This window comes from Calypte anna, chromosome 7 (assembly GCF_003957555.1).
Source record: "Calypte anna isolate BGI_N300 chromosome 7, bCalAnn1_v1.p, whole genome shotgun sequence".
Classification (NCBI taxonomy): Eukaryota; Metazoa; Chordata; class Aves; order Apodiformes; family Trochilidae; genus Calypte; species Calypte anna.
Window position 1 is genome coordinate 17309320 of NC_044253.1, and position 16371 is coordinate 17325690.

Sequence of the window (16371 nt, forward strand, 5' to 3'; positions counted from 1 at the left end):
TCCTGTAAGATCATATTAAAACTACCAAGCAGTTTCTCTAAGGATTCCCTTAATTTCATTCCCTTCATTTCCCTTTAATCAATTTCATAATAGAATATTCTGAAGCTACAGCTGGATTTTCAGTTGTTTTTTTTAATTCTGTTTTGTATAGTAAATTTGTTTACATAACAGGCAATTGAAAAATTAACAGCTTCTGCTTTTTTAGAAGCTATTAGACATCTGAATCGATTTTGCTTGCTTTTAAATTGCATAAAGAGTGGAAGAAAATTTAAGTTTTTCTGGGAAAAAATTGATGCAGCACAATATTTAATTACTCCTGACCTATTTTTTCTAGAACTTTTTCCTGTTTTTCTCATTCTTCCATTCCAGTGGAAATGTTGGAATAAGATTATTTTCGTTTTGTTAAAATACAGTTTTCAGGCTTGTATTAGTATATAATTTAGACCTCACTAGCAATTAAATCTGTTAAGGAGAAAAGCTTCCCAGTAAGTCTTGCTACTGTTAAACCACGCTTGCTCACTTAGAGGTTTTGATTTTTATTTTAACATTTTTGATACTGTTGTTAAACATAGATGACATCTTTGGATGTCTTTCTTCTTCTCAAGAAATGATCATTGGCATGTTTGGTTTTGAATGTGAATAATTTTTTGTCCATCTAAGCATTTCTGGAATTATTGTCCATCTAAACCTTTTTTGAAATTGCAGCTGCTTTTATGGCGTTGCTGCCAGTGCTTGAGATCACTGGAAGTCTTGTTTGTTTTTCATACATGTCTAGCTGCTACAGGCAGCATAATGACGTTCTCAGGTTTCGCATTGAAAAAAAAGTTTACACCTGTCATGTTTCTAGCATGTGCATCTTTAAAAGCTTAGAAGTAGAAAGAATCCTCCAAATTATGAATACCACTCGTAATTAATTTCTTGTTTCTAAGAGTGAGATTGGGCCATGGAATGTGATCCTGGTTGGCAAGATTGCTTATATTAAAATGTACTTTAATTTTAGATTAACTGAGTGATGAACAGATATATCAGAGCTCCAGGAGATTTCTTATCTCAGGTTTGAATGCTTCATGTGCATGATTGCCTTAGTATGTCATCCAGTGTCTCTTCGTATGTTAGACAATTTGAGCTAAGCCTATTTCAGGGAAGAACCTGCTGTTTCTCAGGGCCGGCAGAAGAACTGCTTGCAGAAGTAGTTTTGTTGGTGTTTGGGGTATTGCTTGTCTATGTAGCTATGTGAGTCCAAAATCATTACTCATTATACCTTTTACTAGCATAACTGGCAAAAAATTTATAGTGAACATGTGGCATAGAAGATTTTAATATGGTGTGTTTTGACTGAGATTAGATATATTTTAAAACAAAGTCCAAAATACCACATTAGCTAATTTTAAACCTGCCTCAGGGCAGGTCCATGCCCACATAAATTGCTATGGCTTGTATTCAGTGAAGCAGTCATGGTTTTGCTAGTGAAGAATAACCAGGGCAGAGGTTATTTTTATGTGTCAGGAAGTTAAAATGAATTCTGGTGAGGAGCTTCAGGTCCACCCTGACTACCCTAGAGCATTAAAAAGCAGTTTGCCCTGTCACTGGTAGAATGCAAAAACTTGTTAAGATCTTTGTTAGCAGTCCTTATCTGGTTGCACATATTCTAAACACCTAGTAGGACATACCTAGGTGTATGATTGCAATTTAAAGATAAGAATACATATAATTCTTGTAATTCTACAGTCAGTTAAAAAAAATTTAAGTCATACAACCCTTATATAAAAACAAATCCCTCATGGATCTGTGGTCTGAATGTCAATTGCTTTAATCAAAATTTTAGGAATTGGATATTATTACGTAAATATAGTAGGACACATGAAGGACAAGTAATTTTAAATACTGATCTTATTTTTACATACATGTTCTTGGACACAGTATGTTTTTCATGACTCGGTATCATATATTGCAATTTTTAAGCTAATAATATTCTAGGCATCTGTAAAATAAAATCACAACAAACAGATCAGTGAAATTTAGCTGAAAAACAGTGTTACCAGAACCCATTTTGCTTTTTTAAAATTATTTTAAAAGTTGTTTCTATGGATTATGTCAAAGAAAATGCTGAAATATGGTCAGTGGGGCAATCTGGCTAGCTGTTTATTCATCTTGTACTTAGTAATAAACCTTTCTCTTACCACCTCCAGTTTTCCAGTCTGTGTAATGGAAGCTGTAATACATATTTAGAATATTCCACAGAAGCAGTAATTTCATTAAAGATCTGGAATAAAGCTAAATATTGACATTTCATATTTATTTCCAACATACATTTTGAAGTGTATGTACAGAGAACTATATACCTTTGCCAAATGTTAAAAATAAAAATTTTTGGACCTAAACTGAGCAGCTGTTCCTCACCTCCTAAGGAAAATATAACTATGCTGAACCCACTCTATCATATCTTTACCTCTGCAAGCGTTGATTTACTGTATTGCACTCATATAAGTTAAATTGAGAATAAAGTGGTGGGCTTTTTGAACAGTTTTAATTGTTAAATCTCTATTATTAAATCCTGATCATTTAAAACGGTTTTTCTGGAGTAGTTTATTGGTTTGTATTCATAAATAATTGCTGGCATAAGGATCATTAAAATATCCAAAAATGTCAGAAGTCTGTTTGGTACAGCTGAGAAGTTTGTTGGTGTGTCTGGTCTTTAGTAGGAGATGTAGCAAAATCTCTTATTCATACAGCAAAATTTCATGTCAGCTATACTGTAATTTTTCCTAGCAAGGCACTGTCATATGTATTTGTAGGAGTATCTGTTGGTTTATGACAAAAATATTTTTGTTTAATTGTTGAGGAAAAGATGTGTCATTACAATAACTTTTTATAAATTTTACTTGTTAATCACCTCCTGACAGATAAAACCAAACACATTATGCATCTTAATCTTGTGCTTAAGCCATATCCTGCCACTTCCAGAAGACAGCTTTGCTATGATATTTAATCTTATTCAAAGGATACAGGAAAAGAAAATAGCGTACAGTTGGGTAGCCAGGGAAACCAAAATAATTCCAGTTGTGAATGATCTCAGGAGATCATCTAGTCCAGCTTTATGCAGAGCACAGTGTCAGCACTGAGTGCAGACCAGCTCGCTTAGACTTCTGTGCACTTGAAATGCAACACTCATGGAAATTAAATGCCATTCCGATACTTAAATTGTCGCTGCAGTTGGGTTTTGTTTGGTTTTTTTCCCTTGTATACAGTCCATCACACCCCATTTCAGTTCGTTATGACAGTCTCTTGCCATATACATAATTGAAGAACTTTGTTCTGTGGTCTGAGTAACCTCTTCTGAACTGAGCAGTTTGGTACTTCAACAAGTATCCAGAATGTGGGCTGTAATCTAAAACCACTTTGTTCAGTCTCTTTTTTCAGTGGAAGTCATAAATTGCTTTCTTTTGTTAAATTTATGTGATCGTTAAAATTTCATTCTAAAAGGAGTAACTAATGTGATGAACTTTATAATTTCTATTTTACTTATTTTTAAAGTGTGAAAAAAAATATTCTTATACTTCCAGAAGTCCCAAAGAAGGACAGTTACACTGCCTTTTTTTTTTTTAAATACTATTTGTCCTGAAATAATTGTTAGTTGGAGAGAAAAAAAAAAAAAAGATGTTGCTGGAGGTCTGTAGCAAAGCCATGGCTGTCCGAAGCCAAGGTCACTTTGAGCTGGGTGAATGTCTCGAAGTTCAACTGAGCTCTTAACAAAGAAAAATAGTATCTTTAAAAAAAGTATCTTGAAGTTTGTTTATAATGATAAAGCATTCTATGCCTGTCATAAAAGTGTGGTGGCTCAAACACTATACTTTGAAATTTAGTGGTTTTCCAGCATGTTTTTCGTTTTGTGCTGGTGGAAATTTGTCAGATTTTCAAAGTAGACAAATTTGATGTAGGCATAGGATTAAATGTCACCATGAAACCAGTAGATAACGTGGTTGAAAAGAGCTTTGGTTTTCATTTGCTGGATGACTTATTCTGGTGACCTCTTCCATAAAACACTCCCTTTCCTATATTTTTTTGTCCATTGGTACTTCTAAATCTAGGTGACAACCTGTGTGTATTTCGTTGTCTATATGAGCGATGTTTTGTTAATACCTGATTTTAGTTTTTACCTCTTAAGAGTAACAGATGGTCATTTTGTTGAGTGCTCACCATAAGAATAGCAATGTGCAAATAGTTTTGATCTCTTCTGCTACATTCATGTGCTACTTTCCTGTTCCAGATTAGATGAAATTTTCTATATACCATCTCAGCTTGTCGACATATGTGGGGAAAGGCAGCAGAACTCCTTTTCTGAGAAAGTTTTTGTGTTGCAAATCCTCCCAACTTATCAAGACCAATATACATATGAACGGTTTTATAATTCGGTGATTGCTTAATATTCTAGAAGAGTGAAACCAAAAGCAGTCACAGATTTAACTATACTTTTCTGAACACTGAAGTTACCATCAAGAGTTTTCAAGAGTTTTCTTCAGATGGATGTGTTTTACAGTAGTTTGCTGAAAGATTGCATGTTTTCAGACCTCTTCTCTCAGGGTGCTATTATTTTCCCTTTGAACCTGTCTTTTCCCTTGGAAAATTCCGCAGGATTGGAGGAGATATTGACTTTATTGTCACTACTGCTTTGGAGAAATATCATTTTTTTGTGAATAGTTATGCAGATGATATTTTAAAATATATTTTGAAACCTACTTGCATTTTTATGTCAGAATCCTTTATACTTGGGACAGCTTTCATTATTAAAACTGAAGTTGCTAACAGTTTTCTATTGTAAAGGGAAAAAATTCTAAGAGATTACCTTTACAATGGATAATTTTGGTTGAAATTTCAGGGGTACATTTCTGTACCTTTTGTACAATGTGTAGTAAATTTAGATACTCTTACAGCACTGGGGTATTTCTTAACCAGAATATTCGATGTAGAATAGAGCATTTGATGCACATCAGAGACGGACACATCCTAATTTAATCTGTGCAAGTTTTTTGATAGGAGCCTGATTTGAAGAACAAGGAAGGAGATATGATTGTTCGGAATTTGATGAATTAAGGCTGGGGTTTTTTGTTGAAGAATCACATTTGTAGCTGAGTTGCATCTGCGTGACAGTATAGGCCACTCACGTTTTTTCAGTTCAGGATGTATTTTTCCAATACCACTGTTCTGCTACTGGTTTTTTTAAATCCAGCATTTTTATAGTAGTTGCACACAGTCAAAATAATATATTTTGCATAATTTACTTCCTAATTTTTTTAACGAAACACCAAAACTGTTAATATCAATGCTGGTGCTCTTAATATTGGTTTACAACATCCTTTAAACTTGTTATTTAATTAAGTGCTGTATATTTGCCTACTATTTACATAGGTTACTTCAGTTCATGCCCTTCCTTAAAACAAAAAAGTTCCAAGAAGACTTTTGTTGAAAACTACTAAATGTTTAATTTCTTTTGCTGTGGTGGATGTAGAATAGTCCATTTATCTTCATTAAGGTATATAGCTTTAAAACTTATGGCTTTGCTACTTGGGAGTTATGGATGCATGCCCTCACTTGTCAAAATAAATGTATTATACTGTAGTTCTCTCCCCTCACAGTATGGATATTCAAGTTGTACTGCAGATTTGACCACAAGTAAGCAATTCTCTAAGGGCAGAGAAGGAAAATGCACATACTCTTAGGAATATATTTTCCAGAGCTAAAAATGACATTTTATAAATAATTTCCACGTTGCAAACTTCAAACTCAGAATCACAGCAATTCAGTGATATGCATTTGGCATGAGTCAGTTTTAGTTCTTCGTGCTTTTCATTGGAAATGGCATAAAAAGTAAGATTTCTTTGAATTTTTTATGTTGTGGGCTTAGAGGGGACAGAAGATGTTCTTCACTTGTAGTTGTCTAACAGTGCATGGCAGCATAAATAACGAAATGGTCATAAACCCAAACTGTACTTCTCAGGTCACATGTTCCATTTCATTTTTAAAGAATATAGTAACAAACTAAGCAGTTGATAACAGGTCAGTTGCAGGTGATAAAAGATGTTTTAGATGGGACATTACTTCTTTTCCACACCTGGTATAACCACATTTTATCCTTCACAGAGCTGCTTTTAAGCACTGGTATGCTTGTTCATAAACATATGACTTTAAAAATACATTGTGTCCTTGGAATTCCAATAGCAATGTATTGTTTAAGATAGTCACCATATGTCATAGATTCTTCACTGGAAAAAATATTGATGTTAGAAATTAATGTAAACAAAAAAGGCTGGCTTCTAACAGAACATTACTATTGAAATATAATGAGTCTTGCAAAATAAGACATTCTTTTATTTATTTTTTGTAGATTTGATATTGGAGGGATTTAATAGGATCAAGTGTACTCTTGAAATTCTTATTTTTTTAATAATACCCCACAGAAGTGTGAAGACTATTTTAGAAAGAAAATGGTAATGTATATATGGCTTCTCAGTAGAAGCTAAAATAAGTCTGACAACTGAGCATCCTAAATTTTAATCAAGCTATTATTTAAAAACTGTATGCAGAATATAAAATACCAGATTTTTATCTAATTTGCAACTGAGGAGTCCAGCACTTGTCTTAGATTGTGAGTAACTATGATGAAGATTAATTACAACTATCCTCAAATGTCTTAAGTACACTGAAGATAATTATATATTTTGTTTCTAAAAATACAGGCAGGCTCTACTGTGGGTTGTTGACCCTGGAGAAAATGCTTTAAAAATGCTGTATAGTTATTGTTTTTTAGATTATTATGCTTTTTTAAGCTAAGACAGATGTACAAAAAGATGCAGTTTTTATTTTGTATTGGCAGCTTCCAAATATTTAGTATCTATTTCCAAGAGCTGCAATTAGTAAAGCATCCATGGTACTGAAATCCACACATCCCACAAGCTAATTATATTTGCAAGGTCAGATTGAATACATATTTTCAGAAAAATAAAGGGTTATATAAATGTGTCTTCTACTTGGCTGTTATATCACAGTTTGTTGATCTGGAGTATAATGTGTACAATTCACAAATTTGTCTGATAACAGAAAGTGGTGTGTGATTGTGTTTATTTTACTAACCAGTATATTCACAGCAATCACTTCCAAATATCTCTCCAGTAAAGATGTGTTAATTACAAAACAGACAAGGTCTTCTATTATATTAAAGCTACTAACAAGAAGACAGCAGGAATCACACATGTAAATAGCATCATCAACCCCTATTTTAGTCCTCTGTTTTGATCTGTGAGTTGCGCATAGACCAAAGGTGCTATTAAAGACTCAGTATTTGAAATAGGCAGCATTATATGAACAAAATTTATTCAACAAGAAAACAGACCTTTAACATGAATTTAACAAGCCTGAAAAATTATAAACTCTCATATGCTGCAGATTCATGCAGTGATAATAAACAAAAAAGGAAAGTAAGAGGTTTCCTTAAGCTAGCCAAACTGCTAATGGTTTTGTTATAAGCTGTCTGCTGTTGAAGTGACCTCTGAAAAGTCTGAAGGCACTTGTACTATGAAAAATTTATATGGTCAGAGTGGTGAAAGAGTTACACTATGGAATTGCATTTTATTAAAAAATCCACCTTTCTATTTCTTGCAAATATCCCAATGACAGACTTTTGTTTAACTTTTAGTGTCTTTACAGAAGGGGAATTTAGAATGAAGCTTGGAAGCTGTAGGTTTTTCTAAATCAGTGCACATTAGGTTGTTGCATTAGTACAATGAAAGCTTAATGTTTTTGGATGAGAAATTCTGACTTCTTACAACACAAATATAAGTAATTGAGAGGGTTTTGTGTTGCTCTTAATTAATCTGTTGAGGTTCTTTGTTCAAAATACTGTGTATAAAGTTTACATTGTTGAATACGGGGTGACCATCTTGCTGCCATCTGATTGCATCATGCTGTACTTCAAAATACACAAATGTGGAGTGGAGGCTTCATCTTGTACACACCTCCAAGTTCTCACCAGGGCTTTTTACTTGAATCTTACTGTGGCATAATTAACACCTACTTCACCTATTGCTCATTAGTACACTGGACATTAATGAGTCTATTTATTTTCACGTAATCCTGCAAAAGAGTGACTGATCTGTGCTCACTGTGAAAAAAGCCATTACATTTCATGGAAATGAGTATATAGGATTTATTGTTGTATTTATGTGTTTATTGCGTATTAGGTCTAAATTTAGCCTTCGGGTTGTTGAGCATGTTAGTTTCTTTAAGATGGTTGCTATAGTGATAGCAGCAAATTCCTTTAATCTTAGTGTAGTTAAAGTGTTTAGTTCCATTGGTCGTTGCAGTGCAACTGAGATGAGAAAAACATTTATACACATACTTTTTCTACTCATCTGAGATTGTAGAAATTACACTTTTCCCTTTTTAAGCCTTAATATTTGTGATTTTAATATTTTGTACCATGTTCTGTTAGATTTTTCCTATTTGGAAATACTTGCATTTCATTCCTTCAGGAGAATAGGTAGAGTGGGCAGTTCTTTCCCATGCAAGTAGTACATGAAATGTAACAAAAATTACTTCTGGTGAAGAAATGCTAGAGTAATATTCAGTATCACTCACAAATATTTTAGCTGCTAGTTCTCATGTAATTTAATGTGAAATTTATCCAAACATAACCTGGAGAACATGAACTGAGATGTTGAATTGATTATCAAAGCCAAGTTTAATCAGTATTTTTTGGTTTTGTGTTTATTTTACATAACTCAAGTCCCAAAACAAATCCATGCTGGAAAATGCCATCCATTCTTGGATAAGCTCAACATTGTCTAGTGAAGTTCTCAGTTAATTCAAATCAAGTCATTAGTTACAGAGCAGCTCCCCATGACAATAGTATACTGCATATTTCTTGCTCCTCAGGGCAGATTTTTACTTGCTTGGGTTTTGGTTTTGGGGTTTTTTTTTGGTGATTTTGTTCCTTTATGTAGCTAGTCTCTAGAGAACCTGTAAGGGGGAATTTTTTTGCTTTGCTTGACTTTTTAAGCTATATTGCTTGTTTGTTACAATTTAGCATTTCCAGGTGTTCATAAATTAGAGCATTTGGTGAAATGGAACACAGAAAAATATACACAGAAGCTTGTCATAATTGTTTTGAGGTATAGAAAAGTCTGATAGTGATAAAAAAGGAAAAACTACAATTATTTTGAGTGCTACAATAAAGGATGTATAGATACAGAGAAACACTTTCAGATCTTTTTGACAATTAAGTTTTATTAAATGTAATTCCTTTTTTGTAGCACGGAGTATCAGAATGGCATGTTTCTGCTGCATATTAAGTCTGAATTTTGTTTTGGTTTAATTATTGCTCAGAAAAAAAAGTTGTCACTGTTAACTCACTTTAATTGGGCCACAACCTAACATTTTTAATAAAGAAGATTTTTTTTTCACATTTTCTGCATGCAGTTTTAAGACATGACATACAGAGATGCATCTGGCCTGTCAGCTGAGAGTCCAAGCAATAGCCCTTAGTGGCACTGAGTCACTAAACATAACTGAAATAGCTGTCTCTCAAAAGTAAATACAAGAGGTGATAAGTTACTAGGCTTCTTTAGTTTACCCTTGTTTTGGTTTGGTTTTTTATAAATGCCTGTCAATTAATTTTACTTCCACATGGATGACCTCAGTATTTATGTTACGCTCCTGATAAATTGAATGTGTATTTAGTTACTAGTATTTGTGTAAGTTAAGAGGAAAATGCTACAAGGTGGGAAACTCTATCTTGCTTTTTCTGCACTTTCAGTGACAGTCATTCATTTCAAGTTTGTTCAATATAAGTTTGGTTTGGGTCTAATACCTCAAAATACTAAACTAGTTATATAATCTGTTGTTGTCCAGCCTATAGTATGCAGAGGAAGGAAATAAAAATTATTGTAAAAATTATGTTAAAAGGAGATTTAAACTATTTGGTCTAAGGAGCTAGAGTAACTCTTCAAACATGCAGACAAGTTGCCTACAAAGTAAGCCTGGTGCTATTTCTGTGCACATACAAGGCTGTGCGTTCACTGGTCTAGCTAAAAGACTGGGGCCTGAACAAGAAATTACAAATCTGTAATGGCAAGTACCCCATAAGAGTGGATCTGAATGTATAGTTAGTATGTTCTCAGTTCTGTTTTCACGTCACGTAGTCATTGGCTAGGGGTCTGAGTTTTATTGTATGGGGCTGTTTCCCTGTTTCCAAAGATTTTCTTAGACAAATTCAGCACAGGACAGAATAAAAATCTGTAATAGCTTTATTTTCAATGAAATGGCACTGAATACTATTTACCGTGTACCTTTAAATCATAAATGACCTTGATTTTCTTTTACTCTATTTTTTACTCCTGAGCATGACACTGACAAGGACTTTTTAATCCATCAGATGCTTTATAAACCCTTTTGTAGTCACAAGAAGCAAAAAGCATCTGACTAGAAGGGAATACGTGGGGCAAGTTCCTTGCTGGCTATAATTTTGTTGTCATTTCAAGTATTGTGGTAGTATAATTGATGTGACAGGACTGGGTTTTAGATTCAGTCCCTTAGCTTGTGCTCACTTTCAGTTTTAGTCTCTCTCTGTCATTCATTTTGATTGGGTAAGATTTAGGTGACAAACATATGCATGCTTTTGAAGCTTAGAGTAAGTGTACATAAAAATTCAATATTATATAATGATATCATGTATATAAAATTACAGCTCCATGGAAAAGATAATAATTGGTGTCACCTTACAATACAATGTAGTATAGTGTGCTGATAGCATAGCCAGCAGGAGGCTCTTTTTTATTAATATTATAATTAAATGATTTTCTGGATAAAGGCCAAAAACAGATGAGAGTTGATTGTGCCTTGTCCACTGTTGCTTGGCACTATTAGTTGCATTTTCTAAAAAGAATTGACTTGACATCTTGTTTTTACAGGTTGTTATTGATGCCTTCAGATTGATCAATGCTAATATGATGGTCTTGGGACATGAACCAAGACAAACAACTTCAAATCTGGGTCACTTAAACAAGCCATCTATCCAGGTAAATCCAGTGTTGATGGTCCTGTAAATTAAAAGATTTATTCAGCAATTTTGGGGAAACTTACCTAAAAGCAATTAGCTATAAATTATTTATTGTTTTCTATAGCATTTTTCTGTATGCAGGCATTTATATTTTGTGATTCATCAATTCAATTCAATATATTCAAAGGGTTTAAAATTTAGCCCTAAATTAGCTACGTAAGTGTGACTGCATATATAAGCATGTACTGCAAAGGCTAAGGTACAGATTTATGGAAATGCAAACTTTTAAAAGTGGCAATTGGTGTCATATTTCGTGATGCAAGATAGGCACTGTTTTCAGTACTGTAATTTAAAAACTGCTGCTTATTAACATCTCGGCTTTTATGCATTAAATAATATCTGATTTTTGTGTAATGTGGTAATGTGATGAAAAAAATGGTGGAGTAGTATGGCAACCATGAAGCCTATGCTCTTCTGGTCTGTTACTTGAACATTAAAAGTAATATTTGCTAGATAAACCTCCAAGAAAAAGACCATACACTAGTCACAGTAGAACTGAAAAAAAGGCTAAAGTTCTGCTGAAAAAGAGCCATCCTTTGGGCGTTTACTGGATCACCATACCTCTGTCTTTCAAAACATTAGTTGGTTTTATTACTAATTCATTGAAACTCTTTACTATTTATAAAAATACAAACACAAAAAAAGACAAAGAGAGTCTGCTTCAGAAGGGTTGTAGTGTTTAACTTTTTTATTTTTGAATTTGTGAAAAGTGGATACTAAAATGACTATGAAGTAAGCAGCAAATAGTCTTGATTGGATATAGGCAAGCCCACACTTGCATATTTCAGGTCTTTTCAGGACCATGTGTAGTGACCTCCCATGTAAACCCCTATAGTATTGTTCAGTTTGATTGTTTTAAGATCACTGTCACTACAGCATGGCATATTTTAGCCATGGGAGTTTTGGGTTTCTGCTGTTAGAGTGGGTATTTTTTGTTTGTTTTGGTGTTTTGCAGGCTGGCAGTCAGCCGTTGCAGATGTCACTATTAAGCTAAAAATCATAGTTTAAAATTATATTCTCTTCCTAAAACTGCAAGGGGTCTTTCAGTGTTGTTTTGCTTTTATTCTAAGATTGAGTAAAATTTTGACCCAGTTGATTTCAGCTGGTCTAGAAGCTGGGATTTTAACATATCCCTTAATCTCAGGAATAGGAAGAGTATGTGACTTGATTCCTTTTATGGTGTATTTTCTTGTGTTCCCTTATCAACAGCTTTTTTTACTTGCTCTTTGTGCATATAATTTATAAGGGTTGTTGGAATGATAGTTTCCATTTGAAATAAAACACTTGAAGAGCAATCCTTGCTTTACATTATTTTATGGATTTTAATCTAATCTGTTGCAGTGACTAAACTATAATCACTGTTTAGGTTTGAAGTGGAGCAATTGTATGCAGTGAAAATAGCAGTGAAGACTACTTATTGCTAAGGGTTTCAACCATAAGAATCTGTATTTTACTATTAGACTGATAAGTGGCAGAAGTAATGACTATACGTAATTGCTTGTTCTCGTAAATGTAACCATTCCAGTAGTTGTGTATCTTTGTATATGTGCTTGCAGAAGAAATCTCTTTTAAATGTATGTGAGAAAATTTTCAGCATTCATACAGGTAATTTTGGAGATATCTTGTAAGATACAAATGCACATTAAGTCTGTAGAGTTCTAAAGAATATATTTAAACATAAATAGGTGGAATGAATGAAACAAATATTTAACACTAATTCTGCTTATTTCATGGATGTTTAATCATATTTCATTTCTAAATGTATACTTCATATATAAAATTTTATTTGAAACTTTTTCAAATTCAAGTTTTAGTTGTGATGAGGATTTATTGTAGAATTTTCTTAACCCCACATACCCCTGAATATTAATCCCACTTATTCTAATTGTGAAAGTCAAAGAAAAATTATGTAATGCCGCATGAGCAAAATAGAGAATACATGCATGTAGGTGTCACCTAACCTAATTTCAGTCAATCGGATTGTGATGTACACATTTAAGGACAAATTTTCAAGGGGTATAATTATGATGAGAAAATCTTTCTTCATTTAAAGTTAAAAAAGAAAAAATAGACAAAATTATTTTGTTTGTATCGCAGTCTCATTTTATTAGAAGTGAGGAGAGGGGAGGGATTTGAGAGAAATAGGTTTGTAGATATGTATTGGTCAAATGTTTGCAGTTACCAGTTTCCCCAGGAAAGTTGTTACTGTGAAAAAACCTGTAGTTTAGAAATAAAGTGTAACAGGCAGGTAACAAATACTGAAAGATAAAAAGTAATACTATATTTACTTGATACCTAGTTATAGTCTCTGTATTTGTTTATTTGTGATTTTTCTTTTATTTAAGTGATGGTTGAGGATGGCTGTATTTAAATTAACTTCTCCCTTCTAATATTTCTTCATTTCAGTGGTGGGTGATTTTTATGCAAACTTTTCTCTGGGTTTTTACAGGCACTAATTCATGGACTAAACAGACATTACTATTCTATCACCATCAACTACAGGAAGAATGAACTAGAACAGAAGGTATTTATTTTAGCTTTTATTCAGAGGACAATAAATACTGTACAAACTACTTAAGATTTGTGGCAATACTATGATTTCAACTGCTGATACTTTCAGTGGTTGTTTTAACTTTCCTAGAGTAGGTGTCCTCTATTCCTAAAAACACTTAAATATGTAATAATGATGATGAAACCTGCCAAAGCCACACTCTAATATTCATATAAGTAGTTTGACAACATTTTTGTCCACAAGTTTTATGGAAAGTTCTCATGCTGTTCTCTGTGCTTAACAGGTTTTTGAAAAGTTTCAAGTTTTCAGTGATTAAGTTGAAACACACATACTAGCTGCCTTAGGTTTTCACAGGCTAGAATTCCTGAAACTAAAAGGCTGTTTTCCATTTTCCAAAATTGAGTTGTATAACCAAGGAATGTCAAGTTTTTTTATTGACTATAATAATTTGACAGAAGGTGCTTCCCATTCATATGAATGCAGCTCCCCAAGACTTCCCTAAATATCAGGAAGTAGTGGTGTCCTGGATTTACAGATTCTGTTCTCAGTTTGCCTATATATGTTCATGGCCTTGTTAGGGTATTAAATTGATGTCAGAGTTGCATGAATATTTACGATGATGGTTAGAATGGTCAGTATAGTTTCCTCACTTAATTTTGACTTTTCAAGGGCTAGAACCCCAATATTGAATAGTGGAAGAATGTACACAGAAATCAGGAAGTCAAGAGGATCTGTGAAATGTATAAGCCATTTTAGAATGATATCAGACTTTCAAGACCTCACTGTTACTGGAAACAGTAATTTGATTCAACAGAAACAGAGCTCTCAGGAGATGTCAGTGAAGCTTCCAGAGGTCATCGCTCTAAATGCATCAATGTTTCCAGTCCGGTATTTTCTGAATCTCCAAGTGTGTATTTTCTTTAATGGCTTTACATGTGTAAGTTACTACCTTTTCAAGTAGGAAAATAATCTTGACCAAGTAGGGAAACTTCAGCCTGTGAGGCAGCAGCTATCTACACATCTTTCACAAGGAAGGTTCATACATATCTCAGCCCCCTCCTCGTGGTGGTGGTGATCTGTTATCTCCATCTGTAGTAAGAGTACATGCTTCATGTATTTTGATAAGGAGCCTATCACACCAAACCATAATTTTAAAATCCAGAGAGCCTAGCTAAGCTGTCCATATGTCCAGTTTGCCTACAACTCCTTCTGTCAGAAACTGAGATCTTGCTAATACAAATTATGACACAGATTTTCTACTTAGTTCATATGTTCCAAAGCCAGGTTTCTTTGGAAGCTGTAAGGTATTTTTTTCAGATTATAGCAATATACAGGTAATTACGGGTTCTCGAGGATGTCTATAGTAAATGTTCACAAACTGAAGGCAAGCTGAAACTTCTGCTGAGAGAGTCCACTCTACAGTCCTCAAGGATACAAAAAATACACAAAAATACACTTTCTTTAATCATCAAAATCAGGACATTGCCTTTGTTGCTATTCTTTCACTCTTTCAAGAATGTAGTCAGTAAAAGCATTCCAGGTATTTCTAACAGTCCCCCCATTTAGCACCATCAAAACTCTTATCAGTTTATCATGAAGTTTTGAGGGCTGTTTACTTTGTAGGACAGACAGACACAAATCATGCTTTGTTTGCTCTTGAAGTTCACTTCTTCACAACTATGGCACCTGCTATACAATTCAGGATAATTAGTGAAACCTAAAGAACTACTTCATATATTTAAGGCAAGCATTAAAATATTTTTCAACTTTGTCAGAGGCATTCTCCAACTACAGCAAAAATTAAAATTTACGAAATAAAAATCTAAATATTATTGTAAATGTGACCCCAGTTTCCACACCACAGTTTTATATTTAAGATTCAAGAAGTTTCATCTTGAAAAACTTATGCAAAAATCTACTGTCTGCTGTACCAAATAGCTGATCATTTTATTTCCTATATTTAAATACGGTAAGATAATTTTTTTGTTATGTTTTTACTGTTATAACGTTGTTTTCTGTAAAAGATATATTCATAATATTATGAATGTATTTTATGATGAATACTCTGAAGGGGTTTTATTTTGCAGATGTTGCTAAATTTGCATAAGAAGAGTTGGATGGAAGGTTTGACACTCCAGGACTACAGTGAACATTGCAAACTCAATGAAACAGTTGTGAAGGAGATGTTAGAATTAGCTAAGAATTATAACAAGGTATTCATATCTCATAATGATAGTATAACTGTAGATCTTTTTATGAAGGAATTTATTACTTAATTCCAGAAGGAAGAAGATGATTTTCACAAGCATTATACAGACTGACTAGAATTCAGAAGGACTGGACTTGTAAGAAAAAAACATTTGTTGCAGGAACTCTTTTGGACCTTGGTAGTTTGATGTTTTTTTTATTATTTCTATGATTGAGTCAAGTGGAAAGTTTCTTGGGATTTGGTTAATTAGCCACAAGCATGGCTTTAATGGCCTCCTGGAGGCTGTATTTCTTATTAATCATCTATGTATCATTTATATTTGAAGCTGCCTATTAGCTCTTCAGGCTTTGCTGCTTCTTGCTCTAAGCTACCTAAGTGTTCAATTACACATTTTTCTTTGAAATGTGAATAAACACATCAACTTTGTATTTCTACTTTGTGAAGAGAATGTAAGATTCCTGTAGATTAAAATAAGCAGTTGATTGTATTCTTCTTTTTTCTTTTTTTTTTTTTTTTTTTGGTCACGGAATACTTGACCAG

General features: G+C 33.4%; 1 protein-coding gene across 1 annotated transcript in view; it reads left to right on the top strand.

Annotated features, from left to right (window-relative positions):
• The window catches only part of PSMD14 (proteasome 26S subunit, non-ATPase 14), a 47368-nt gene that overhangs the window by 27603 nt on the left and 3394 nt on the right, over positions 1–16371 (top strand). The window contains exons 8-10 of the mRNA XM_030454508.1: positions 10962–11069; positions 13560–13634; positions 15710–15835. Of these exons, the coding sequence (XP_030310368.1) occupies positions 10962–11069; positions 13560–13634; positions 15710–15835 (309 nt within the window). The remainder of the gene's footprint in view (positions 1–10961; positions 11070–13559; positions 13635–15709; positions 15836–16371) is intronic.